Source organism: Festucalex cinctus, chromosome 2 (genome assembly GCF_051991245.1).
Source record: "Festucalex cinctus isolate MCC-2025b chromosome 2, RoL_Fcin_1.0, whole genome shotgun sequence".
In the NCBI taxonomy this organism is placed as follows: domain Eukaryota; kingdom Metazoa; phylum Chordata; class Actinopteri; order Syngnathiformes; family Syngnathidae; genus Festucalex; species Festucalex cinctus.
The window spans coordinates 15,714,709-15,742,327 of record NC_135412.1 but is presented as its reverse complement, the minus strand read 5'-3'; the positions used below and the strand labels follow the sequence as shown (position 1 = coordinate 15,742,327).

Genomic DNA, 27,619 nt, shown 5'->3' with positions numbered 1-27,619 from the left:
GTGGTGACGTCTTCACCTCTCGCGCTTTTTTGTTGTTTTTTTTTTCATTTTTGTAGCGCTAAACTCCAAGCTTGGCATCCGCGGACTAAATGAAAAGCTTTTAATAGAAAGTTGCAAAAGGGCAGTACATACAGGGGAGCTATCATCTAAGGCATGAACAGCAACACGTTGACTTTGAAATAGGAACCTAAACTAAGGTCAAAGTCTTCCATTTTCACGGAAAGATTACAAAAAGATGAGTGACGTACATTTCAAATAAATAAATAGAAATATTCATTGAATAGCGTAGCCATTTGTCTTCATTCTTATTGCTGGTATATATTACCTTTAAATGCATCGTGGCTTCAAACAGACTTTTCTTCTTCAGACGTACATGGTCGCAAAATGATCATATTAACATGATCAATAAAATAATTTTTACATTGAAATTGTGACCCTTTTAACAGAAAAAAATCAGATGAACATTCTTTTTTTTTTTTCTTTCTTTTTTTACTTTAGGAGTGCTGCCGTTACTTTTTCTTCAAGTACATGATGTAGTGAAATGACATGTCCTGAACGCACTGAGAATCAGGATGATGATGATGAAGAACCTATCTAGCCGGATGCCACTTGTGCTATTGGTTAGCTCACACGCTCGCTCATGCGTTTGCAGTCCTGTACACAGCAGTCCATTTTGTTTGGAGATCCTGAGGAGGAGGAGTCCTAACCCGCTTTTCAAAGTTTCCTTCAAGACCCGGTTCGGCACAGTTTCGACTCCCGGCGAGCGGGCGAATCATCCTTGACTGCCGCATGAGGACAGACTGTCGTACAGCGAGTCGCTGAGGGACTCGGGCGTCTCCAGAACCTGCGGCCGGCCGGGCGACAGCGCCTCCTCCGGACGCTCCCTGAGCAGCTCCAGGCCGGCGTCCCGGCTCATCTCCGCAACGCCGGCGGCGCGGGCCTTCCCTCGGCGGCTTGATCCCGATTGGGCTGGCACGGGCAGGCCGCCGCCGGGCTCCGTTGCGCGGCTGGAAGACGGGCCGCTGGCTTTCAAGCTCTGGAGAAGATAACAACAAGGGAGGACTTTTAGCAAGGGGGGGATCTAGTACGGGGAGTTCACGGTTGAGTTCTGTTCCTACGCTGACGATGTAACACGAATTTCACCATTAAAGTCGATATTTACATCAAAATACTACGGAAGCGTAGAGCTGCCAATGTGGAGTAAACATTTCCGGCTCGCAAATATGTTCGAACATACTCGCAAATATTTTCACACGTACTTGTAGGCTACATGCTACAAAGTTAGCATACCTTCCCATAATGCCACGGGGTATTATTTGTGCATTCACGAGTGAAAAAAATGACAAACCTAAATCTTGCACGGCAGACATAATAAATCATAAAAGTTAAGTTTTTTGTCTACTCAATTTTGTAATGAATTGGTAATGTGGCCCAAATGCCTAAAAAATTGGGGTTGTTTTCACTCACGCATGGGAAAATAATACCCCTTGGCATTATGGGAAGGTATGCTAACTTTGTAGCATGTAGCCTACATGTATGATTGAACGTATTTGCGAGTATGTTCGAACGTATTTGCGAGTATGTTCGAACATACTTGCCAGCCAAAAATGTTTACTCCACATTGGCAGCTCTACGCTTCTGTAAAATACTTTTTACAGTAAGTAAATCATGGAGGAGCCGGAACAAATATTTCGTGTTTCCGCACGGACATTTATTGCTGTCGGACGGCAGAGCGGAGCTAATGGAGACTTCAAACACGGAAATGTGACGCACCTGACGGCGAGCCGACCTGCTCGATGGCCGTCCGTTGCTGGACGTAACAACACAACGTGAAATAGCTTTAAAATGGCGTGATCATTGTGGAAAAATAACAAAAAGAAGGTGCTTCGGACGCAGCACAGGCACGGGAAAGTGCAAACGACGTAGGTCGCGTACAACGTAACTCAAGGACTCCCTGTATTCATCAGACGAACAATCTGAAAACAACTTCCCTTATGACAAATGAGCTTAATTCTATCCATCCGTTTATTGATCGATGCAGCATCACACACAAGTGTCTGCCTCACAATTTAAATTGCAGGTGCTCAGGCTCCCTCCAGCATGCATCATGCATATTACAGTTTTTCATTAGTGGCTTTGCTTCATTTCTCAGATCACAATTGCATGTTTGAAAAGTGCTCGCTGCTTTTAAGATGTGCATGAAGAGCACAAAGTCTTCCCTGAAGGCCAACGCGGCATCCGCAACTGACTGAGGTCTTACGTAAGACACGTTAAGTAGATTATTTATTTACAGCTAGTGGTATGCGGGTATATGGCATATATATTTTTCAGTCAGCATTGCGCAGTAGTAGGCATGGGCCAATATTAAATTATGACAATATGATAACCGTGTGAATTTTTTTCCCCATTGAAAACAATCTTTAATTATTAGACAAAATATTGAATATTTGGTACATTAAGTTTAAATAAAAACAGGAAATAAATGTGGGCATTCTTTTTCTGTTTAAATTCCTTCTTAGCAATTCACAGTGTCCCATCACTGGTAAGCTATTTTTAGAACAGGCCCCACCTCCTCCTGTTGTCCATAGGGACACGCTGGCACCAATACATGTACACTTTTTCTTCTTCTTTTTTTTTTTTTAAGGATAATGCAAGCTGAAAGGCCACCCCTGTGTCTTCTCACTAAATATTTTGTGTCAAAAACATTTTACATTTGTTCTGCTTGTGCTAGCAACAACTCAAAACTGCTCCTAATCAAGTCATGATCATTTTATTATCATGAGCAAGTACAAATTTGTCTTACATGTCACCGTTTCGAAAATAGGACGTTTTTATGGACTAAAAAGTGAAAATTGCGATTTCTCCGGGGAGCACTACAACCAGTGCTTACAGCAATCTGAATTATTCACATAACGTTGATAAATTATTCCTCAGCAAAAAAAAAGCCCTTTGGTGTTTTAAGATGATGTAAGACGTGAGGACAGACGGGTACCCGTCTTTCTCCCGGCCTCTCGAGTGAAACACGCAACGAAAATAACCAAGAAGAAAAGGAGAAGCTTCATTTTGAAGAAGATGAGACCAAAAAAAAAAAGTGTCAACAACTTCCAAGAAAAAGACAATAAGCCTCGTTGACAAACCGTGCGGATACACCAAATTGTATGACATTCATCAACTTTTTTTCCCCCGACGTGAGCTTGTGTGGATTCTGCAAACAAATTGTGCAGTTTGTGTATTGATTGGCTTCCTACAAGTGTTTTGTGTCTCTCATTTAAGTTGAAATGAAATTCAGCAAATCATTTATTAGATGTTATCCGCTGACGTGTTCAGCAAGCTTTTTGATGAGGGAGGGATGTTCAAATAACCCTTTTCTTCAGACAGACACCAATACATGTACTCAACTTGAGTAGTCACCGATACTGACACCACTAGTAATATACATGTACATAACCCCCCCCCCGCTTCAAAGTTCAGAAAGTTTATCCGCAAATGAAGTCGCTGATTCGAAAAACTGGTCCGCAAAGAAAAAAAAATAATTTGAGCTTGGACTTAATCATTCAATTTGCAGCACAGATGTTTGTGAGGTTGCCGAAAAGCGCCTACCGCTCTGAAGGGCGCGCCGAAGGACACCGCGTCCTCGTCTTCCTCCTCCACGGCCAGGTAGACGTCGGCGGGTCCTGCCGGAGTCTTGAGGTTGGGGAACGTCCACGTCTTGGAGCGAGGAGAGAACACGTGCGCTGCGTGGGATTCTTTGTCTGCGGAACGGCAACAAAGGACATTGACGGTGTTGTAGCACACTTGATGAGTGATGATAATCCGTGCTACAATTCTTTTTGGAGTCAGTCACATGACTTGACGTATGAGCCGGAATAAAATGGCTACTTTTTGGACTTGCTTGGCTAAAAGTGAACTCAACTCTCACCTGCTGTTCATGACACTTAACTTGACATATCTTGCATGCTCAAGATATATTTGTTTTGTTTTTGAAAGAAAAGTTTGTTTGTTTTTTGCTAACATGTGCAATGCTACATCTGTTTGTGCTCATTTTATCAGATACTTTTTACATTTAGTCTCACTTAATAGTCCGATTTCAAACATACTTGTTAGTTTTTAATGACATTAAAGTCAACCTGGTCCCATTTTTATTTAGTCAAGTTTTAGTCAAACGTTTTAGTCTTTATTTTAGTCCAAGAAAACACTATCACTACATCCTACAAGCTAGCAAATTATCAGCATTAGCTTGCAGTGGGTTAATGTTATTATTGTAACATGATAGCAATTGCTTGATAAACAAGCACCACCCAACTTTGTTAGCTTAGCATGATGTCGTCGTGGTGAACTGCGACGCGTCTCTTCAGGTTTTTCGTGTTTATATTTCCAGCTAGCTTGTGCCCACATTCCTTCCCATCGACTAAAATTAACTATAACGTTTATGATTGGCTGTTTTCGACTCGTGCTAGTTTTCGTGTGGTGAAAAACGTACGTTGAACACGTGTGTGTAGCATGCGTATTTCACCTTCACGGATGAGGCCGGCCGAGGCCCTTCCCTCCATCTTGGAGGCGTGTAGCGAGTTGGGCAGGGGCTGCTTGTGGCCCTCGTCCTGCGACGCAGGATCCCGGTCCAAGGTGCGGGCCCGTCGGCCGGCCCTCCCCGGCGAGCCCGAGGGCCGCTGCTCGGCCCTGCTCTTGGACAGGCCTCGTCCCGTCGCCCCGCCGCCGCAGTCTGGGAGCGGGAAGGTGCCGATGCCGCTGTCCAGCGTGTATGTTGACGCCCCGGAACCTGCGAGAAGATATGTTAATTGTCAGCAAATGACTCACGTCCACCTTTGAATGGAACTTTATGATGCTCAGATTTGCAAATGCAGCCAATGCCAGCTTTAGTCGCCATCTCTCCTCACCTGCAAAATGTTGAGCGTGAACCGAATCGGCGATGTTGTCATCTGACGTGTTCTTGCCCAGTCGATGGGACGCCTGCATGACACAAGCACCCACAGCTGCTCATCGTTTTGCATCAAAGGTTGAAAGGAAGATCACAGCGACGACGACGAACCTTTTCCACGCTATCCCCGTCGCCAGCGGCGTGACCGATGACGACGTCACTTTGCTGAGCAAAGGCAGGCCTGGACGACGTCTTGCAGTCGAACGAGAGCCTCCGCTGCGGCACGCCGGTGCCTTCCTTGCCGTCCACTCTATAAGTACCAAGTAGCACAACTTAAGGTTGTCAAACTGCCATCCCCACTTGTCCTACGGACAATTTACAGTCCCGATTAAAAGCACAACAGAGGATTTCCTCGAAACGTTTGTCATCAAAGCTGACCGGCTGCAGATACACTTGAAGTGCACATAAACATTTCTCCAGATTGATTGACAGGAGGATGGAGGACCAATCGTTAAGATGATCCAGTGCAATGAAGAATTGCTTGTGTTTGCAATGAAGAATGCTTTGCTCTACTCCACACTCACATAGCCGAGTTAGATGTTATCTTAACATAAGATGACTCAAGAAGCACAAGAACCAGAACATCTAATGCAGCAGAATGGTTAGAGCCAGTCTGCTGAGGCCGCCTGTTTTCTGTTAAAGCAGCTCTATGTAAGATTTAAAATTTCAAATCTCTACTGCCACCTGTGGCCGAAAACAAACTGCACGCTCGTACACGCTGCGCGCACTCGTACGTGCACGACCTCAATACTGAAGACTGGGCTCTTCATATCCAATGAAACTATGTTTTCAGAGGTAAGAAGTTTTATACTGTTATACATAGCTGGCCACTTCACGGAATGAGACTCTCGATCCCCACTAAACAATTGATGTCCACGGGACGTGCAGATCATATTGCTTTAGTCGGTCGAAGTCCAGTCCTGTGCTGTACTCCAAAACGATGTGCAAATTACGTCAATTAATTGGATCTTCCACTCACATGCACACACACATAGACAAACAAGTACACTGTGTTCCAACTATATTTTGCATTTGCATTTTTAGGTTTGGAACACCCATGTAACAAGGTGTGTGAAAAACAAAAAGAAAGGATGAGGAGAGGATTTTTTTCGGAGTGCAGTAGTGAATTGTATCAGTCGGTTCCTCTCCTCTCGAGCCTTGAACTGAGCGTCTTCTCTCCTTTTTGTTGTGTTTCATAAATGTCAAACAGGTAAACCGGACACAGAAATTATGCTGTTAGGCAAGAATTATTTAATGCTTTTTTTTCTAACTATGAAATGTTGCAGGAGTTAACATCAGTATCCTCTGGATACCTCTGAATTGGAATGGGAGAAGCTGGCCGTATGTCCTGTGCATGTGTTAATATTAACGCCAAGGTGCTACTGACTAGCTAGCAGATTGGATACTCATGACCAAAAAGTGTGATGCTTCGTTTTCATAATTGTATCATATTGGAAAGTGTATCAAAATGTACAAAACTGTTAATTTATCACCTCTAAACCCCCCTGGTGGGTGCCCAACTGTGACTGTATTTTATATTGTAAGTTGTAATATCGACAATCACCACTAGATGGCAGACATATGATGTGTTATTTTTGATTGGCCGTCGGATCTACGATGTCGCGACAAATTGCCAACAGTCCGAAAATCATTTTTTAGAAAAATGTGGCAGAACGCAGCACCAAAGTCCCTGCGAGTGGAGTGTGGTGTCACCTGTTGAGCAGCTGCTGCATGAAGTTGTCGGAGCGCCCGCCCCGGTACATGACGGCCAGCTGCCCCTGGGCCGGGTCCATCACCACCTCGCACGAGTGACCCCTGCCTGACCTCTCCACATAGGCCCGCTCCTCCTCCAGGGCCCTCCGCAGCCCTTCTGCCTTCTCCATCAGCGTGGAGATGTTCAGGCCTTCCACGCCTTCCCGACACCGGCCGACCACCTTGGCCGAGTCCTTCCCCACTGACGGGATGTTGATCTTCCACTCGCGCTTCTCGTCTTTGGCTTTGGCGCCGTCCGCCTTGCGACTCAGGGCGGGCAGTTTGCTCTTCTTGCGCCCGAACCAGCCAGCGATCCCATTGGACGCCTTCTGCTTGGCCTCGGCGGGCTGCGGGCCTCGGTCCTGCTCTTGGAGCTTGAGCATGTTCTCCTCGATGCCCTTCATCACCTTCTGCTCGATGGCCGACTGTGGGCTGGGCGCCGGAGGCGGCGCCGCCGCCTTTTCGCCCTCAGATGCGGGCGGCCTCGGTGGAGGCGGCGGCAGGCTGTCGCCGTACATCGGGTTCTTTTTACCTCTGCCGCCGATTTTGGTCCTTTCCTCCGATTTGGAGGAGTAGCGCGGGGCGTCCGGGGGTTTGCCTGCCCTGTGGACGGACGTACCCTGGCAAGGTTTGGACGGTGACTTTGGGGGGATTTTGTTGGGACTGCTGCCACTTTGCGTAGTGGGCTTCACATTGTAGGGCAGATTGAGCGAGCCGGGACACTTGATGTTGTTCCGCAGAACCTGCGGCGCATCGGCGTTAGGCGACGGCAGGCCGATTTTGCTCTTGGAGCTCACGCAGAGCTCCTGTTTCGCCAGACCGGAAGAGATTGGCGATTTGCCTCCTTGTTCGTGAGGCTGAGAGGAACCCGGGTACTTCAACGCCCCGCCGCTACCCCGACTTGAGTCGGCGTACCTCGAGTGCTTTGGCTCCTCTTTGTGGAGCTCCACCATCTTACCCCGGTCCTCGGCGGCCTCGCTTGCCCCGTCTAGCGGCCTTAAGCCCCCCTGCAAGTCCTCCGAGCTCCTCAGTTTGCCCAGCGCAGCCAGCCTGTCCTTGAACGCGTAGCGACTGGAATCGGCTTGCGACCTGGTCGCGGGCCTCTTGGGAATGGACGACGAGTCGTTCCTTCTGGCAGGAAGCGGCGGCTGCGGAGGCTCGCCGGGCTGTTGTGAGTAGTCGACGCTGCACTGAGTGCTGGCGAGGCCGCGATGGTTGACCCACACAGGACTGTCGGAATCGTCCTCGTCATCCGATGTGGACTCGGACGAAGAAGAGGAGGACGACGACGGCTTTTGCTGGGGAGGCGCGGCGAGGACGCTTTCGGGAAGCGATTTGACCAATTTGCGTTCGCTCCCGTTGGTTTTGCTTTGAGATGGAAGACTTGTTCGTTTCTCGAGAGCAGGCTCGTCCGTGCGTGGCTTGGGGGACAGGTCACGTATGTTTTCATAATGCGGGATGCTCGCCGCTAGTTTGGGGGAGGAGGAGGCTGCGGTTGAGGGGGTGACCATTTTTGTTTTGGATGCCGGGAAGCCGGTGTCTTTAGCAGGTGCGTCTTCAGCTTGCGGGGGGGACGTCGGTGCCGAGTGTGTGGCGGGGTACGACTCGGATCTGGTGGGCGGCGGCGGCGGCTGCCGGCAGCGCTCGGTGGTGGTGGCTCGACGGGTGGGGACGGGAGAGTGGTACACCTCGTAATTGTTGGTGCGACAAGGGATCCGGGAGCTACGGGTAAGTTGGGGGCTGAGGCGGACGGCAGGACTAGAGGACTGACACTTGTCCCCCATGGACGGGATCTTCAGGAACTTGAGCAGCTTGGACGGCGAGTTGATGGCGGCCGTTTTGACCTCACTAAGGCAGGAGGGGCTCGGGCTGACGGAGGCGTTGGCTCGCACCGCGTCTATAGCGCTGCCGCAGTCTTTCTCGTCAGACGAGGAAGTGGCGGGAACGCCGTCGCTCGCCTCGGGGTCACGGTGTGAGACGCGGGCGACTTCCGAAGCGGGAAGTTGAAGCTCGGGGGCCGGACAGAAGTCGGTGAGTTCTTGGACTTCCTGTTTCGGCTCCTCGCCCTCCGGACTCCGATCGGAAGCGTCAACGCCGTTTGCCGGTTCGGAGTGCGAGTCGTGCTTGGACGCCGAGACGCATTCGGCCGTTCGGCTCTTGGTGGCAAATTCGACGGTAGCGGCGGCAGTGCAGGGGCGGGCGCGTGGCTTCGGCGGTCCGTCCGGGCTCCTCTTGCAGTGCAGACAGCAGCTGTTGCCCCCCTCGCACGTTACCGCCCCCCCGTCGCCGTTGACGTGTTGGAGCGTGCCGGGGTCAGAGCGGGAGCAGCGGCAGCGCGCGTGCTGGCATTTGTCGGCCAACGTGGCCTCGGTGGACGCCAGCGCCTGGCTGTAGTCGCAGAAAGACAAGCCGGCCGTGGCCGGGTGGAACTTGAGAGGGTCTGTCTCCTCCATCTTGCGCAGGACTTCCAGGATGTGTGCTTTCTTCTTAAAGAAGGGAGAAAGAGCCTCCATGGAGGCGGCGGGGCCGCGGGGGCCCGGAGACGAGTGCTGAGTGCGGTAGCCGTTCCCCTTTAGACAGAACACAACAAGACCAACATCAGCGTCACAAAAAGACCTTCAAGTGCAAGCGTAGAGGAAAAGAGCGCAGGGGAGATTAGCCATATGAGCCCTTTTGGCGAACAATATGGGCGCAAATGTCAAATGGCGGCTTATGATGTCATCACATGTTTGCAATCACCACCTTGGCTTGTGCTTCCGTCTGAGCAGCCTCCAAATGCTTGGCCGGGTCATTGTGCAGCTGTGTGTTGTAGTCTGGGAGGGGTCCCGCCGGGATCTGTGGGCAGGCGGACGCTCGTGAGACAGGGGCAGCCATGTCAAAAATGTATTTATCAAGATCTAAACAGTGGCAACAGCAGCAGCAGCAGAAAAAGTGGCGAAGAAAAAAAAGCATCAGGGCCGTAGCCTTTTAGTACTCATTACCCCTCCAGAGTGGGTGTTTACAGTTTGACAGATCATAGCAAAACATTCTCCAAAACAAAGGGGAGGCAAAACGTTCATTGCCACTACCAACTGTGGTTTAGAGTAAAACAGACATATAAAATAAAGAATTAAGTGACCATCATGCTAACACATGTAAAACCAGAGCACATATGCTATCGTAAATATAACCCCCCGCCCCCAGTGTTCTCTACTTATCTTGTTGCTAATCCACTCAAATATAGAATACTCATCCAAAATATGTTACAACATTCAAAATAACAGATTGATTCAAAACGATTCTTGTTAGCAATGTGCTAACCGCTATTCGTACGATAGCCGCGGCCAACAACAAATGATTTGAACTTGAAATGTATTCACTTGTCAATAAAATATTGCATTGCCATTTAAATCGAGTTTGACTTGACACAAAAGACGTCTGTGCTCTAATCAGCACTTCTACTGAAGCGATTAGAAAGCATCCACACAATCCAAAGTGGGATTGTGTACTGCGTTTCACATCACAACTATGTTAGCTGGTATTTTTTATATCCCAACAAACATTGCAGCATTAAAAAAAATATAGCAATGTCATTATTTTCCAGTATGGTGCAGGTCCTTGCGCGAGGTCAAGGTAGAAAAGGTCAATTGCAGCAAACACTATATTGTGTAGAACAACAAATGTGAGATGTGTTCACCTGGTAGTGAGCAGCGGGATGATTGGGCAGCTTCTGCTGAAAAAGCTCGCAAAGCGCTCGGTTCTGTTTCTCCAGGTCGAACACCAACATCTTCAACTTGATGCACTCTTCCCTCAAATCCTGTTCCGGTCAAATGCACATATAGCATTCATATGAGTGAGCCGCCACACTAAGCTAACACGCGCGCGTACGCTACCTTCTGATTGAGGAGAGCTTGGACCACATGATTGGCCACCTGCAAGCACAAGCACGTTTTTGTTAGACTCTTCCCGAAGACATTTGACATCTCTGCGCTTCCACGTGACCTCACCTCATCCAGGCATCGCTCGTACGCTTCCCTCTGACTCTCGTTTGCCAGCAACAGGGCCGAATTTTCTGCCTGGGAGAGAAATGACAAAATATGTCAGTCTACAGGAGAAAATTGTCCTTTCCATTCTAATTAGGAGACTTCTAAAGCGGATTTGCTACACAAGGGCCAGTCATGAATTCTCCGCCTGTCATAGGGTTTGTCTTTCATGCATGAGCAGCGCAAAATTGAGATTTTGTTGTTCTGAGGACAGCTTGGTCCCAGTTTTTGGCGAGCGTCGCTCACCTCCAGCTCCTTGAGGCGGTCCATCAGCTCGCTGCTGTTGTCCTCCAGGTACGACTCCACGTCCGCCTCCTCGCCCTCCTCGTCCGAGCAAAAGTCTTCGTCGCACATTCTCTGCTCCGCCTCGTCCGACATGCTTCTCATCTGGAAGGACACGCGGCAATGCTCGTCATCAGACTGTGTTTGTTCAGCTAGACCTGCGCTGATGAAACGGGCCCAAAGTTTCACACAGCGGAAAGCAAATTTGTGAGTGCAGGCGAGATAGGAATGCGCTTCTGGTGGCCTTGCTGTGAGATTTTTCAGAAATTTTTGAAAAGAGAGAAAAAAGGAAGATGGTCGAGCAAGTATTTTTTTTGTGGGTCAGTTTTGCCCTAGGCCAAAATATCCGCCAAATAATAAATTCTTTTGTAAATGAATCAGCATCTGTATCACCTCTATAAAAGAAAAACATTTGAAATATTTTCATTTTTTATGTATTTTGGGTGACTTCACTAATAAAAGTCAGTGTAAAAGGATGCAATCCATCATAGTCATTCTTGCACAGTAACATCTTTCAAACTACCAAACTAACTACGATTGCTTGTTTTGGTGCTGAATGAGGATACAGGATATGAGTAGGATAATATGGAGGACCAAAACTACGGATAATAAAAAAAAAAAAAAAAAAAAAGAAATGCAGATGGAAATGAAAATAAATAATAAAAATACAAAAATTAAAAGCAAGATTTAAAAAAATAAAAACATGTTGACAGTGTCCGCTGCATGAAATAAATAATTTAATTATATTATTATATTTATTTTTGTATTTATTTGCACATTTATATTTAGTTTTATATTATATTCTCTATTTTCATATCCATATGCATTTTCACTTTGTTATTTTTTTACTTTGGCATTATTTTTTGGTCCTCCATAGTTAACAGCATAATCTCTAGCCATCCCAAAATGTCGAAAAATCCAAAATGATTTTTCCGTATAACCTTTTACAGAAAGCCGTTTTCAATACAATTGAAATATTTTGCATATTTTGTTTTAATTATCTGAAACGCTTAAAGAAATAGCATGAATGACTGAATAAATAAATAAATAAATAAATAAATAAATAAAGATGTGTCCATCTGACCTGGAAAAACGCACAAGCTGCAAGTATCCAGTTATTAGCAAATTCCATATTTTTGTTGATCAAAAAGGGAAACTCAAAGAAGTTTTTTTTTTTTTTCCTAGTGTGCCAAGTTATAGAAATGATATGCATGATGTCATTGTTGATAATTGAGTGGAAAAAAAAAATCCTTATCCTTTCATACTTAATTTTTGTCATAAAACACTTAAAAAGCAACCATAGCGGAACAGAACCCAATTTAAAAACAATAAAACAGTAACAATGTTAAAAAGAAAATCAAATAAGACAGTCGAATGAGTCTCATGATTTGTTGAATGCCAGGGAAGAAAAGTTGACATGGCACTTTGGAACTTTTCCTGAAGGAACCGAATCTGTACTTGTTTTGACCCAAGTATGAGAACTTTTGGGCAAGTACTCTTGACAAGTGTGACGAGCAGTTAACGGCCACATGACACAAACATCTTAAATAGAACGACATGTAGGTGGGTCGGGTCCACAAACCAAACCCAACAAACCCGATTACGTCAGCACATCACATGAAGTCAAACCAATAATCACGTCATGGACTCAGAAATCAATAGTTGTACAAGTGTGTCGTCTCATAATATTGGTGCCAACTGAGGTCGGAAGCTCCCTTGGCCTCGTCAGCAGTTCCGACCGGAAGGAGATATCTCTGTCTGACCGCTGGAACGGCTCTGTTGTTGCCGTGTGGATGTTTGTTCAAACTTTTTGGGGTTTAATGATCACAATGAAAGATTTTGAGAAAATGATTGCATGATTGCTTCTCATGCAGCATCTGAGTGGCCTAAAGGACTGGCTTAGCATCCATGTAGCCAAAAAGAAAAGCAGAAAAGATCAAGCTTGAGCTGGTTTGATGAGTGGAATCCGCATGGCCGTCACTTGCGTAACCGGAGCTGCGCGCAAAGCGTTTACAGGAAGATTATCGAACGTTGCTGGCGAGTCTGCCTAAAACCCCCCGCTGACCATCCTGAGTGTAACAAGAGAGTCTAAACCAGTCAGAAATCCGATCAATTCCTCGACATGAGCTACGCTTGACCTTCTTGAGCAAAATAGCACTTAACGCTTCTCACTTGCCTTTGAAACAAAACCAGAAGACAATAAACGGCGATGCTATATTTGAGTTCAGCTTTGTAGCTACAATTTGCATTTGCGTGCAAACAACACGTCACAAGCAAAATTCTTCAAGATGATCAATCTTGCTCTCATCTCAATATTTGCTTTATTTGATGAAATACTGATAACATGAATCCCAAATTCCAAATAGAAAAATTTAGAACATTTAAAGGAGAGGTGCAACAATTAATCAACAACTATGTTGATGATAATTTCATTTGAAGACATTCAAAGTGTTCAAGTCTTGAAATTTCTGCATTTCAGCATTCTCCAATTTATGTCATCCTCCATGGAAGCAGACTAATTTTCTTTGTGTTGAGTCCAAATCAGACATTTGCAAACATCTGCTTATCATTTTGAAAATAAAAAACATTTTTGCCAATTTTGTGATGGATGTTACGGACCAAACTGCTAACTGAATTATCAATTTTTTGCGCATTTTGAAACCATTTCAGTTTTTTAAATAAAGGAATGTGTGGGGTAGGTGGGGCGAATCTTGTCTGATTCATTAATGAATAGAAAAAAAAAAAATCAACAGACTAATCAATTCTCAAAATAATCATTAGCTGCAGCCCTAATTTGACTTCAGTTACCTTTGCAGACTTTCATTCAATCAATAATCAGTGGAGAAAATGTCCTACATTCATTAATTGTCAGCCCTTTGTGAAGGACTTACGCACACACACCTGTTTTCCGCTCCCCTTTTGAGCCGTGAAGGAGTTTCAGACTGGCATCAGGTGCCTCGCTCTCCCAACAACTGAAGCAACGAGCTGAGAAGACAAGACAAAAACATTTTTTCAATCGTTAACGGTGTTTGGGGGAACAAAAACAAATGACTCAATGAGCAAAGGCAGCCATTTTCTAATATATATCTTGTTTAGACTAGTGGGGCTGCATAGAACTTAATATTGTCAAGAAAATGTCAGGGTTGACTTCCCCTTTAAGACGAAGCTTGTTTTTAACGGAATTAATATACAACAAAAGGTTATTCCTGTAAATGTATTGTATTCTTCAAAAATTGACAAGAGCATATACGTTTTTTTTTCCCACAAAAAAACAAAAACAGGGGTTGCACCTACAGTAGAAGAGTTGGTGTAGAAGAAGAAAATTAACAGTAGAAGAACAGTGTAGAAGAAGGCAAAAGAAGCGAAACAAGAAGAGAAACAAACTAAGGTCACATTTTGTTTCCTGACTTGTGTAAAATGAACACATAATGGAAGGTCAGAAAAAGACTCAATTTCTGTTTTTCAATTTCCAATTTTAAAACGACAAAATGCCTTGTTCCTGTTCAGTGGAGACAGCAACACTGCGACCCTGTGGACGGGGGAGGAACAGGCCTCAGACACGTGACTATCTGAGGACTTGTGTGTCTGTGAATATCTCCAAACAGCGTGATGTTTGTCTCAAAAATAAATATGCATGCGTGATGATCCACAAACGCACTTTCGACAACTCGCAAGCGAAAGTCATGGAAAACGCACACACAAAATTAAAAGACGTGAAAATCGCGAAAATGTTTGTGGATCTGTAAAACAAGTGAAAATCACAAATTTATGTGAGACAAATCTCTCGCCATACGCTGCCACCCCTCCAGCACTCATAACTCAAGTTTTTGCTTGCAACTCAAAACAAACAGCCAAGTCATGGCTTTGCCTGGAAAACCTCGTAAGCTGTGTGACTGATAAATGGAGGCAGCACTGTACAATTTGGCCATTTTACAGCACAGGAAGGTTCAATATTTTGGGGTGCGCACACACAAAAAAAAAAAATTAAATCTTGCTGATGTTCTGACAATGGATGTTCGCTTGCTAGTAAATCTGCCAGAAGGTGACAAAGCGAGTAAATCATCCACAAACTTGGCCGTGCTCCAACAGTGAAAACCACACCGGCATGACAGAAGCCCCCTGACCTCCAAGCCAACCCCCCGCCTCCCTTCAATTGATACTCCTCGTCAGCTTTCACCTCCAAGTCTTCAGGAAACAAGAAAATAACCATCAATTAATAATTCAGTAATGGATGATAACGCTCCTCTTTTCCCCTCACCAACTCACACTTCAACACCTACTATCATTTTTTATATTTATTTTTCACAGTACACTTTCCTCCTGTTATATGCCCCCAGAAGTAGGAAAGGTGAGCCACAGGCACGGACGGACTTTTCCACCATTTGTCGAGCCATTTGCAAGCCGAGCTAGGATTGCTTTTTAACCCAGTGACCTGTCACAGTTCCCAACTGGGACGCCGGCGCATTTCAGGCTCATCTCATGTGATCTGTTTGGGCGTCAAGCTCGCGTCTTAATTCCCGCTTTGCCATGGGCGTCGACGGGCGGGCCGGGCCTGATCCTCGCGAGTGAAATGAGATTAGAGGTGTTGAGCATCTGCCCTTCCCACTCTGGCTTTGAATAGAACACGGGCAAGATCATCTGGGCCGGCCGGCTCCTTGCTGCACCTGCTTCACTGGACAAAAAACAAGCCCTGAATGAACTATGAGCGCACACGAGCGCCTGCCTCCTCACCCTAAAATCAAAAGCGTTAGTGTTAATGTTCATTTCGTCAACAAAAACTAAAGAAAAATAATCTCGTCAACGCACATTTTTCACCGGACTAAAACTAGACGAGACTAAAACCCTGATTAATAAACAATAACCGCATTTTCATTGACTAATGAACACTAGATGAAAATGTACTTCACTTAATAAAAACTGGACTAAAATCTATGGACATTTTAGTTTGTGAACAAAAAACGAGAAATATTTTTTGATTTTTCCAAAGAGATGAGAGAAAATTTTACGTGAAATATTTTTAAAAATACACAATGGTAAAATGATTGTCCTGACTAAAATTAGACTAAAAAGTTGACAGGTTTTTTTTTTTTACTAAAACTAGATAAATAAAATTATGTTTTCTTGGACTAAAATGCTAGATTTATAGTTGACTAAAAATGGACTCAATAAAAACGGGATGAGGTTGACTAACTGTGATAAAATCTAACAAGCATGACTGAAACCGGACAAAAACTGAGACTACATTTTAAAATGGCGGATAAAATTAAAGGGATACTTCACTTATTTAGACCATTATAGCAATAAAAAGTTCAGATTTTGTCTATAATTAATTTGATACTTTCATTATTTTTCACGTACAATTAGTACATTTAAAAACACATTTACAACTTACACAAGGGCTCAGGTAACCAATCACCAAATCCAATTTGGTCATGTGACATTCACAAGCTGAGCTGTGATTGGCTACCTGAGCCCTTGTGATGTCATTTTCAGTTGACAGTAAGTTGCAAAATGTGTTTTAAAGGTACTAATTGTACATGAAAAATAATGAAAAAATAAAATTTATTATAGGCAAAATATTAATGTTTGACTGCCAAAAATGTCTAAATAAGTAAAGTATCCTTTTAACACTACTGCCGTGGACTCAGACCTTTGGCAACACGACTTTTCATGGAATGAGGGCAAAAAAAAAAAAAAAAAAAAAAAAGATTCACAAAAGCTCCTTAATAAATGAAATTGGTGGCACTCTTGGGGATTTGGCGCAGTTCGTCAAACATCTCCTCTGCCAACACTTCCAGCACGTCAACAACAAGACATGAGCAACCCTCCCACTCATCCAAAATCTTCCCTGCAAGAAAATGTAGGCCACAAGTCAGGCGCCACTTGGCCGCCATTGTCTGCACGCTCAACTTTGGGAGGAACATCAAAGAGATGTGACGATGTGGGGGAGACAGAATCAGGCAGTGGGAAGGGAGAAATGAGAGAGGGGGGTGCGTTTCCTGTCTGATGTTTGGCTACGCCAAGCGAGACCAATGGTACACAAGCAATATTTGGGGCTGGTGGGGGGGAGGCAGTTGGGGGAAGGGAGCTCCTGAAAGGTTGGATGTTGGCCATGTAAAGTGGAAGATCACACACACACGCAGAGGAGGAGGAAACGCATCATCGACAGTCTCTGCTGTTGTTTTGAAGCCTCTTGTCAGATTTATGAGGCTTTGTTGGCTCCAAGCAAAAACCAAAACAAGCCCGCCTCCGCACTCCCTTGTAACAGTCGCACCTTTGACGTATGATGTCAGGTACAAAAGAGATGTTATGTCGTCAGGTGTCGAAGACAAAAGCACGCTCGGCTCACCTTGACGGTTAGCGCGTTTCCTGTCATCCGGTCAGCAGCGGAGCTCTCTAGCCGGCGGCGAGGAAGAAAGTCACCAAAGCGGCGAGACATTTCTGGGATGAGACGGCTCACTTTCTGTGGTCACGCCCCTCAAGACGGAGGAAGGCGCTGGGGGAAAGGCCCGTCGCGGGCCGCCAACGCCGGCCGAGCGTCTGCGGAGCTGGCGGCAGCATCTCCCATTGTCTCAGGACGAGCGTACCAGCGAGGAACGAGCCAGCGCGGTTTTCCCTACTACAACAGCTGTGGACCAGACCCCGCCTCCTCCTCGAGCATGCTCCCTCCCTTTTACAACTCCTGCCTCTGCTCAACATTAACCCCGCAGCTGCCGTCAGGAGGAGGAGAGAGAGAGGGGGTTGTGGTAGCAGAGGTGGCGGAGAGCACAAAGGAATGGCAGAGAGAGCAAGAGGATATCCTTCCTTCACGCCAGCAAAAAAAAAATAATAAAAAATATTAGAAGCTCTGTGCGAAGAGGATTGTCTCTCAGGACCACCAAATATTGCCAATATTCAGATTTTGAAAGCCTATGTAAACACACCCAAAAAACAGAATATGCTCTTATTCAGGTTGTTAAAAACCTGAGTAAGACCTTGGGGTTTACCCCTCTTCTAACCCAAATATTTGGTCATATAAAACGCGATCAGCGTAATTCCTTTGAGAACTTTGATTTGTGTTCGACGTGTGCTCCATCCGCAAGGAGTCTTGGCTAAGGATAGACCGATTATCGGCCGGGCCAATTATCGTGCCGATATTTGGCATTTTGACAAATATCGGCATCTGTCATTTTTTGAATCTGAAGGCCAATAAAGCTGGTATCTCACTGAGCAGTGAATACTAGCGAACGTGGCGATTTAGGGGTTTTCATCAGGAATTGCAATTTGTTCACGGACAGTTTTTACTTGTCGTAAGAACATTTGGAACATATTCAGACAATTTTTCTCTGCAAAGTTCTTTCGTTTTATGAACCCAAACAAAAACCCCAAAATGAGCTACATTCGGTGAGATGCAGGGAACTTTTCATATATAGAGCTATTGAAATTTCCACTTTATAAAAAATAGGTACTCCCTATACTTTTTAATAAAAAAATAAATAAAAAATTAAGAAATTATGTTGAAATTTTATTTTAAAAATGTATTTACAATAGAAATCTAATGGTCTATTGACTTGCTTTTTAATTATTTTATTTTTTATTTTTTAAATTTAGCCTAAAACATGCTAATGACCCTGGAAGATCCCTGCAACTTATATATATATATATATATATATATATATATATAACTGTTATATTTTTTTAAACAAATCTGTCAATATACTTAAAAAAAAAAAAAGTTTGTTTTTTCCATTTTACTGCAAATGAATATCAGCTTGAAATATCGGTTATCAGCCTCCTTGACTACTAATAATCTGTATTGGTATCGGCCTTGAAAATACGATATTGGTCTATCACTAGTCTTGACCTTCTGAATACAGGAACAAATGTAAAATTGAGCTATTCATATATCCAAAGTCTACACTTAATTCCCTTTGAAATGATATATAATACATTGACGTACCTCAAAAATTGACAAAGTTACAGCAGGTTTAATGTTGGAAGGTAGAAATCCCTAGACTTAAGAAAAAGGGGTTTATGCCGCATAGTGTCCAATAATTGCTTATTTTCATACACATATTAAATATTTTACCTTTGTGCTGCTGAGAAATGAAAATAGAGACCTCAAGAAGGTGATTTTTGGAGAAATCTCAAAACCAACATATTCGACCTCCTGCTCCATTTTCCTCAATTATGCCACCTGTTACTTTCCGACAAGAGGACCTTTTTGCCGGACGGGGTGACAAATGTAGGCTATGTGCAGCAGCCATCTTGCGTTGCCACTCGCTAAGCGAGCCTAACTTGAACACATTCTCAGCGACATTTTCACATTATTTTCTGTCTATACGGTGAAAATGACACACTATGTATATGTATGCACACATACATCTGGCACACAACCAACCGGAAGCAAGCAAAAGGTAAACAAACATGGCGACGCAGTAAGGAATCACAATTTTGAAGTCAGGAGGAAACCAATTCGTTTGTGTGGTGAGTGATATGAATATAATGTATTTTATTGCCCGTAGAAAACTTCTAGTCCATCTGCTGTCCCAGCAAGCTAGCGCTAAGCTAGCTCGAGAGTTTTGGTGTCCAAGTTTGAAAAGTTTGTTGCTATAACAACGTTAAAGGGCTAGCAGCGAAGTAGCTAAATGATTGCTTAACAGTTGAATTTATTTTTCTTGATAAACCATCTTCATTTTTTCAACTGACAACCACAGGTGATTGTGTGTTGACTGTCAACATGTGCCCTGCGATTGGAGTTGGTGTTCGGGTTCCCAATAATGCGAAGCGCAACAGAAAAAGGATGGAAAGTTTGTTTCCATCACACGCAAGACATTAGGTCCGCCTGTTAAACTTGGGGACTTGATTTATTGGTGTTTGAGATTTGGTGGAGTGTCATCAAATTTTTCTGTCATGCTTTAGCCGCACGCATGACAAAATCGGAAGTTTTTTTTTAATTTATTTGCGTCACCCGTCAGTCTGCTGCGGTTCTTCCAAACCGTACGTAATTGTCAAGCCAAGTCAAATTTATTCAACCCTTAATCACAAAATCTCTAAGTTCTTCACATTCCCACAGACGACAAATTTTAATGACATCTCCTAATCAGGAAAAACTCAAAAGCAGATGGGGAGGGGGGAAATCCCCCTCTCAGGATGAGCAGACTGCTGCGGATGCCGAGTGGGCGCTAGAAGACATGAACTAGACCAGCGTGAGAGTCCGTTTCATAAGGCTTAAGGCTGCAGGAAGACAACTCGGGAGTCAAGAGAAGCGAGTCGTCCTCAAAACCTGCTCTGAAAATTGTAATACGGCCTCTTTGGCCACTATGTAAGCCATTCACATATAGTGACAATGAAATGCTCTTCCACAAAATGGCAGAAGATACAGAATTAACTTGTGTTAACCGGTGCGTCCACTTTTTGGACATTTTTGTTTGGTTGTGTGCCGTGAGATGTTTTGAATTGAATTGAATATCTGTAGTTTGATGCATGGCCATGGCCATAATGACCCTGAATTGTCCATTTCAAATTAAAATGGCCAACTTCCTGTGTCTTTTCAAACGTTTCGGAGGATCACAGCATGCTTACAAATGCTTACAAATTTTGACATTTTGTTTTGCTAAGCTGGTTGACAAAGGCATTTAGGGTGTTGTGCCCGCCACAGTTTGCCCACTGACGCTCTGGTCATGAATGAAGCCACATCCCATCCTCAAACTGTCCCACAGGAAGACCGGTCGCCACGGGAACAGGAAGACGGTGAGGCTTTGGGAGGGAAACACAGGCCACCCCAATTCAAACAAGGAATGCGGAAAACACGTCCATACATTTAGACATCTATTAATTCATTTTCTCTCGCACTGAGCTGGACATGAGGCCTGCCACTATCAAAGACAATGGAAACAATTAGGTTATACGTGGCATGTTGTTATCTATGACCTAGCAACTGTTGGCTTGACCCAAAACATCCTAAATCTTGCCGTTTGCTGTTTCTACTAAGTACTGTCTCAAATGTTCTCCAGTTTCGATACTGTAAATGTATAGGATCGTATGCCGAGAAACGTGTCTTGGGAGGAGGAATATGGCGGCCTTGCGAGTTCAAAAGTCTTGGCCTATCTGCTATCCAGTCATATATTCAGATCAGTGGCTTGACCCTTATTTTGCTAAACTTTTGCTAACATTGTGAGTTGAGTAGCTTGCACGTGCCATCAATCAAAATGTCTACCATGGTTGACGTCACCTCTCGCTTTTCACAGATTTTTTACATCACATCATCATCCTCAGAGTTCTAAAAAAGCATTTTCTGGCATCCATCTTTGTGGAACTTTCTTTAAAAAAAAAATGTTCATAAGAGGCGGCAGAAATAGGAAAAACTCCAGTAAAGTCCAGACATATCTGCCTGTGTCTTCTTGTTCATGTTGTTGGTGTTGCAGCTCTCATGACCGAGCGAGAGCACTCAGAATCCGGGAAGACGTGAATGGAGGCTTGTCGGACGCTAATGCAAAGCGGCGTGCTTATGGGCTGAACGGGCTGGCGAGGGAATTCCCTTGCGAGGGACCGGCTTGACCCGAATGAGAGGCGGTCACGTGAACTCCCGAGCCAACGCAAGCCTCTGCGGATGACCGTGCAGATAAAAAAGGCCTTTTGTCACACACGCTGCTTTTAGTCCTCGACAAGCTCATTGTCAAGGGGCAGGCAGAAGGAAGAAGATGACAAAAAATACGAAGAGTCTCGTGCCTGTGGACAATTTCTCCCCCAGGAGGTGACATGTGAGAGAAGAGGGTGCTTGCTAACAGCACACTCACTCACATTGGATGAAAATCTTCAAGAAGACACAGCTGGCTGAAGTACTCGCCTACCAAATTAGCAAGCAATTCTCAACTCGTAAAAAAAATCAAACGACTTGTAATGCTCCAAATCTTTCAGCCGAAAGAAATCATTTGCAAACTTTGTTGTTTTTTTTTAAACGTTGAAAAAACAATCAACATTGTTGCCGATTGTCTGAATGACTTCATGGACCAAACTAGGCGTGGGAACCTCTGGGTACCTAACGATACAATACGATACGTGATACAAGGCTCACAATAACGATTATCTCACGATATGACGATACTGCGATTATCGATACATTGGTCAGGTAATAAATCCACCATAATCTACGATAACACTACTCAAGACATAAGACATTTCCAATGAGAATATAGTTTCTTATTGTACCATCACTGGAACACAATATTAAAACTGGTGTCTTCTTCACAGTGAGTACTTTAGTGTATTATTTTTAAACAAATACAAATTACTTCTTAACAGAGACCACTTTCTGTGAACAAATGTGTCTTTCTTAAACACTATCGTCATGCAACATGTCACTCAGATACATAGTCAATTGTTTCATTTTATAAACTGTTACAATTTTTTCGTGTAACATTGCAAAAGGACATAAAATTATTTAAATATTAAATCCAATTAAATCAAAAATGTTGATTCATGTTTTAAAATTGAAGCTATAATACACATTTTTCATAGAAACGTATGTAAAACTAAGTGAGTTGCTGGACAAATAAATGTCTTCCACAACTAAAAGTAAGCTCATGAGTCTTCTTCGCCTGAAGACTTTCATACAATTCCCGCGAGGTGCGCCCCCTAGCGGCCCGCCAAGTAATTGCTCAATCAGTAATGAAAAACGGAGCCATTATAGTGGCTGTATATTAACTACAAATATCGCGACACTTGTGTAGGTGTATCGGTAATCTATCGGGAGACAAAGTATCACGACACGATCCTAAACCAAACCAGTTGTTCAATCATAATCCAGTTTTGTTTGTGAATTTTCTACACTGCCCTGTTTTTGTTTACTACGACGGCGTATTAGGGAGGGCCACAAATAAATATAATATATTTTTTTTAGAGGGTGGCAGCAATATTCTGAGAAAAAAACTCATAAATTTGCGGCTTTCTAAAGTGGTAAATTTGCAAGTTTATAAAGTGTCAAATTTGCGAGGAAAAAAAACTCAGACACTTACAAGAAATACACGTAGCGTAGCTATAGTTTAATCATTTGAGGATTTGTTGGTGGTTAATGGGACTGTTTATAAAATGAAAAACAGGATGGAGACAGATTCATTCTTAATTTAAACTTTATTCGTCATACACGGCAGCTGGAGCACCAACACTTCCTGATCCCCTATCAGCTGACTTGCACTAACCAATCAGAAGCTAGAAATGACTTTTGGTAAATACAAGTGAATGACAGAGAGCAAAAACAACAAAATGTATGGATTTGTAAATAATAACTATTAACTAAATACTTATAAGTGACCCTAAGAGAATTAGTTGAAATAATTATCAACATACTTACTGCATGACTGACAAGCAAAGTTTGTCTTTCCTCGTCTAAATTGACTTGAGAGCAAGAAGGAGTCAAATAAAGCCTCCATTAAGTGAAAAAGTAGCCGAGGGCTCAATCAATAAAGATTCTGATCAATAGCTGCGGCCCGTGTGCAGAAGAAAACCCGAGGCTGCGTCGTCAGCAGCAGATGCTCGGTTTGAACGGTTTGCGCCTGCTGCGGGATGGGACGCCTCGTCCCCAATTGCAGCTGTAAATCTCACTGGCGGGTGACAAACGCCCATTGAAGCAGCAACATTTTAATAGCCGCTAATGAGAGAAGCCCAAGACGTCCGCTCCCTCCCCACTCGCCATTGAGAGACGTGCAAGGGCCGACCAAAAAAAAAAAAAAAAGAAGAGAGAGAGAGAGAGAGAGAGAGAGAGAGAGAGAGAGAGAGAGAGAGAGAGAGAGAGAGAGAGAGAGAGAGAGAGAGAGAGAGAGAGAACGCTTCAAAAGTGATTTTCATCTTGCTGCAACTCTTCGGACAGGAAGTCAACGTCTTTTCATGAACGAAGATTGTTAATTGACCCAATGGCATCGTCAAACTTGAAAACGTATTTGAATCATGTCGCTGCCCAGGTGTGGAGCTTAATTCCGCACAACACAAAAAGCAAAACCATTGCTTGGGAAAGATGTCAGCAATGTGTGGGATTCACGCAGCTGATTTGTGACCAATCACGTGCGCGATGAACACGTCTGAATGGTTTGACAGAGACAAAAGTGCAGCGACGACAGGAAGTGGGAAGCCCGGCGGAAAACAGCTGCATGGACCAAGCAACACGCATGCAAAATCCCAAAAACGTTTCACGCATAGCTATTTTTAAAAACAATAAAAACTACAAATCGGCTTTCCAAGTTGTAGTTGTTCAAAAACGTCACCATGTCAAAGAGAGATTGACAACAACAATAATAATGGATGAAAGTCAGAGTTGTTATTGAAACGTGTACTGATTGCTGTCTTCATTTGGTATTTAAATTGATGTCTTCGCATGAGAGATAGCCCAAGATGCTTTGGTGTGTAACTATGGTAACGCCTCAAAGTGCTGCCTGATAACAGGTTGATAAGGTAGGAGCCCATCTTCAAAGTGTGGCCACGCACACGGGTGCGAAATTGTTCACCACGGGTGGCTGTGCAGACACGTCCGCACCCCCGTTAACATCGCAAGGAGCAACACAAGACCCTGTCGAGCTTTCCTCACACAAGGTCGTCTTAACCTTGCCTGACTTTGTGGATTATTTCGGTTTGCTCTCTTTTACAATCGTTACAATCAACACCCTGTGAGAGGAACAATTGCAGCATGATGGTAAAACACCCGCAGGAGGGCCTGACCGATTCATCGGAATTGTACAACCGATATTGGATAAAATATCTTCACGTATTTGCCTTTCAAATCAACGGGTTTCTCCTTCTAAACAAAACAAACAAACAAACAAACAAAGTGTCCGTCAAGACAGAAGATGGAGAAGCCGGTGAAAGTTTTCCCTCCTCCCGCGTCTGCCGCCAGAAAGGCGACGCGGCGCGCAGCACATCTGGTAGCAATTAACCGCCGACACAAGCGACGAGCGTCACCCAATCAAGTGGCCCGCTGACGTCACCCCAGCGCCACGGGGAAGCGAGACCCTCGCTCGCAGACGTCCGCCTCCCGCAAACAAGCACCGCAAACGTTAGCGCGTGTTAACGCCCGCTTAGTCAGCTTAGCAACGTGACGACAATCCCACATGGTGCTTGCTGTAAACGTATGTTGACAAAACGCCACACACACAAAGTGGTTGAAAATTGAAGTACTGAGCTTGTTTATTGGCAACAAGCCACGCCCATCTCAAGGTCATTGTTGTACAACACAGAGCAAGAGAGAAGAGACAAAAACAATGCTAATCGCTAAGCTAATGTTGTGTCGCCAAACGGCAAGACAAAAAAATAAATAAATGTCCTTCGGCGTCCTGTACAATTTTCACAGAAGTTTGTTTGCTTTGCTTGTTGCTTTTTTAAAGTACTTTTTTAAACTTGAAGAAGGACGAGCACATTATTTGCCACATCTTCATCCGCAACTAACACTGGCTTGATAATCTCTTTGTGGCCCGACTTTGAAACTTCCACTGTGGACTGAGGGACTGCTTTGAAAGCTAAGCCTGGCTTGAATTTTCCTCACTTTGAGACCCTACCCCTGACTTCGAAATTCCTGAGCCTTGCTTAAAAACCTAACCCAGAAATAGACTCCCTAATTAGTCTCTTGATTAATTAAAACCTTAACCCTTTGTTGTTGTGTTCTTTCGTCAGTTTGAGGCAGGCGGGCGTCGCATGTGACAAACGGACAATCTTCCTCTCAGCAGTCTTACCTGCATCACGGGAAGTAGAAGAAGCGAATATTGATTGCGAATGTCGCGTGGTATCCCTTCCTGAAAATTTGAACTTGTTCTCTGCTTCGAGTCCAGAGAGAAGTTGCGTCTTTTTGAAAGCGAAACGGCAAACTGGTGCAACGCGACTTCCTTCTTTTCACACTTCCTCTGTCAGCAAAGTCTCACGTCTGTTGGCTGACCCACTTTTGCTATTGAATCGTTAGAAAGAAAAGGCGCACACATTGTAAAGAAAACGTGTTGTTGACAACATATGGATGTGACGTTTTTGACGCTTCAAGATCAGGCGTCAAACAAAATCAAACTTTTACTCCAATTTCTGGCTTCAAGGACTCATTTGAAGCTCTAAACATTGGTTAAAAAAACTTGAAAAACACAAACTCGATCTTTAAACCTTAATTTAAAACCCAAATGCTGGCTTTTATCCTCTCTTTGAAACCGTAATCTTGCCTTTGAACCTTTAATTTGAAACCCGTACCCTCATTTGAAAGTGAAACCGAGCCTGGGTAGATGTCTGCTCTTGGGGGGGTCAACTGTGAATTGGAATGCTAAGATAAGAGTTTAGTTTTTGCTTGGCCTCTGAGATCAGGGGATGTCGTTAATATTTGTCAAGTGAGGGCCTGTGACGCCCTTTGACACATTTTGTGATGAAGGGCTTTGAATTGACAAGATTTTTTTTTTTTTTTTACTCGAAAGGACGCTGTGTCTCATGAGCAAACATTTTTGCTCCATCTCCTCCTAATGACTGCAAGACAAATGATAACACTTGACTGGTTGAAACCTCAACCGACAGTTGCACAATGGATAAAACAAAACAAAACATACATACTCAATGGAACAATTGGCAGCATAACTACAGATACAGACTCTGGATAATGATCAGTGATGTGCCGCTCTCCACAATAGACGATTTGATACAACTCTAGATATGATTCAAGGATAGAACTATTTTAAAATGCGACAATTGATTCAATTTGATTCGATTCAGCGACATTATGATTCAATTGGATATGGAAGCCTGTCGCTTTTGCCGTGTTTATTAATATATAATCTCTTCAAGGCTATCCAAGTTATAAGTTAATTCAGTTCACGCAAACGACAAATCATCAGCAACATCAAACCAATTTATATTTGCTCTATATAGTTCATAAAAGATTATTTGCTGCGTATCTCAATACATGCATGCATTTTTTTTATTTTGTTATTATTATTGATCCCTTGTCTATGTCTTCATTTTGCTTCTTGCATTTGTAGACCAACAATTGTGAGTGAGGGCCCAAGCAGGACAATTATTATGATGTACTGTTATCTCTGAAAAACAAATCCCTAACCCAGAATTAACACCCTAATTTGAAAGTGTAACCTGGGTTTAGCTCCCCCAATTAGAATCCCTAATCCTATTTGGAAAAATCATATGTGAAGATTCTGAATGTGTCAAATTTCAAGTGAGAGTCAACTTGGGCCTTTGTGCTTCCAACAGTCAGCTGACGAGCCTCAACCTCGTGTGGCAGCTGCCGTACAAGAAGTAAGAAGATGGGAGGGAAAAAATGGAGCCCAAGAGCACCGAACGCCGGGCCGGGGGCTCCAGCAGGCAGGCCCTCCCCTTCCCAATCTCCACCGCCCTTGCTCGGCCTGCTGCTTGCGACAGGCGGCAGCCAAACCGAGCCAAGCCTTCTGCGCAAAAATCCACACCAGCGACAGCAAGTCCACCACCGCCACCGCCCGTCCTCGACCCCGATTACGACGGAGGGACTAGCACGCTTACCTCATTTTTTGAGTGGTCCACGACGCCGGTTCGGCCGAAATGGACTTCTTCTTCTCCTATGGCTGCTGCTGGGCTCATTTCTCCTCTTCCTCCTCCTCCTCCTCCTCCCCCGCCTCCTCGCCGTCGCTTCACTGTGGCGTGTTTGGGT

The 27,619-nt window shown here is 44.2% G+C and overlaps 1 protein-coding gene across 2 annotated transcripts; it reads right to left on the bottom strand.

Moving 5' to 3' along the window:
• Window positions 1-86: 86 nt before the first annotated feature.
• On the bottom strand, window positions 87-27,619 carry nckap5l (NCK-associated protein 5-like). 2 transcript variants are annotated; one of them, XM_077513224.1, is made up of 13 exons: window positions 27,472-27,619; window positions 13,894-13,977; window positions 10,957-11,097; window positions 10,675-10,743; window positions 10,561-10,599; window positions 10,365-10,484; window positions 9,431-9,523; window positions 6,650-9,258; window positions 5,048-5,186; window positions 4,896-4,968; window positions 4,514-4,777; window positions 3,601-3,752; window positions 87-1,036 (listed from the first exon to the last, which is right to left on the bottom strand). In XM_077513224.1, exons 3-13 carry the CDS (start codon window positions 11,095-11,097, stop codon window positions 773-775), a joined length of 3,963 nt encoding a protein of 1,320 aa, XP_077369350.1. In that variant the 5' UTR covers window positions 13,894-13,977; window positions 27,472-27,619; the 3' UTR covers window positions 87-772. The 2 variants fall into 2 exon arrangements, with proteins under 2 accessions (XP_077369350.1, XP_077369351.1); XM_077513225.1 differs by lacking the exon at window positions 27,472-27,619 and adding an exon at window positions 17,342-17,618.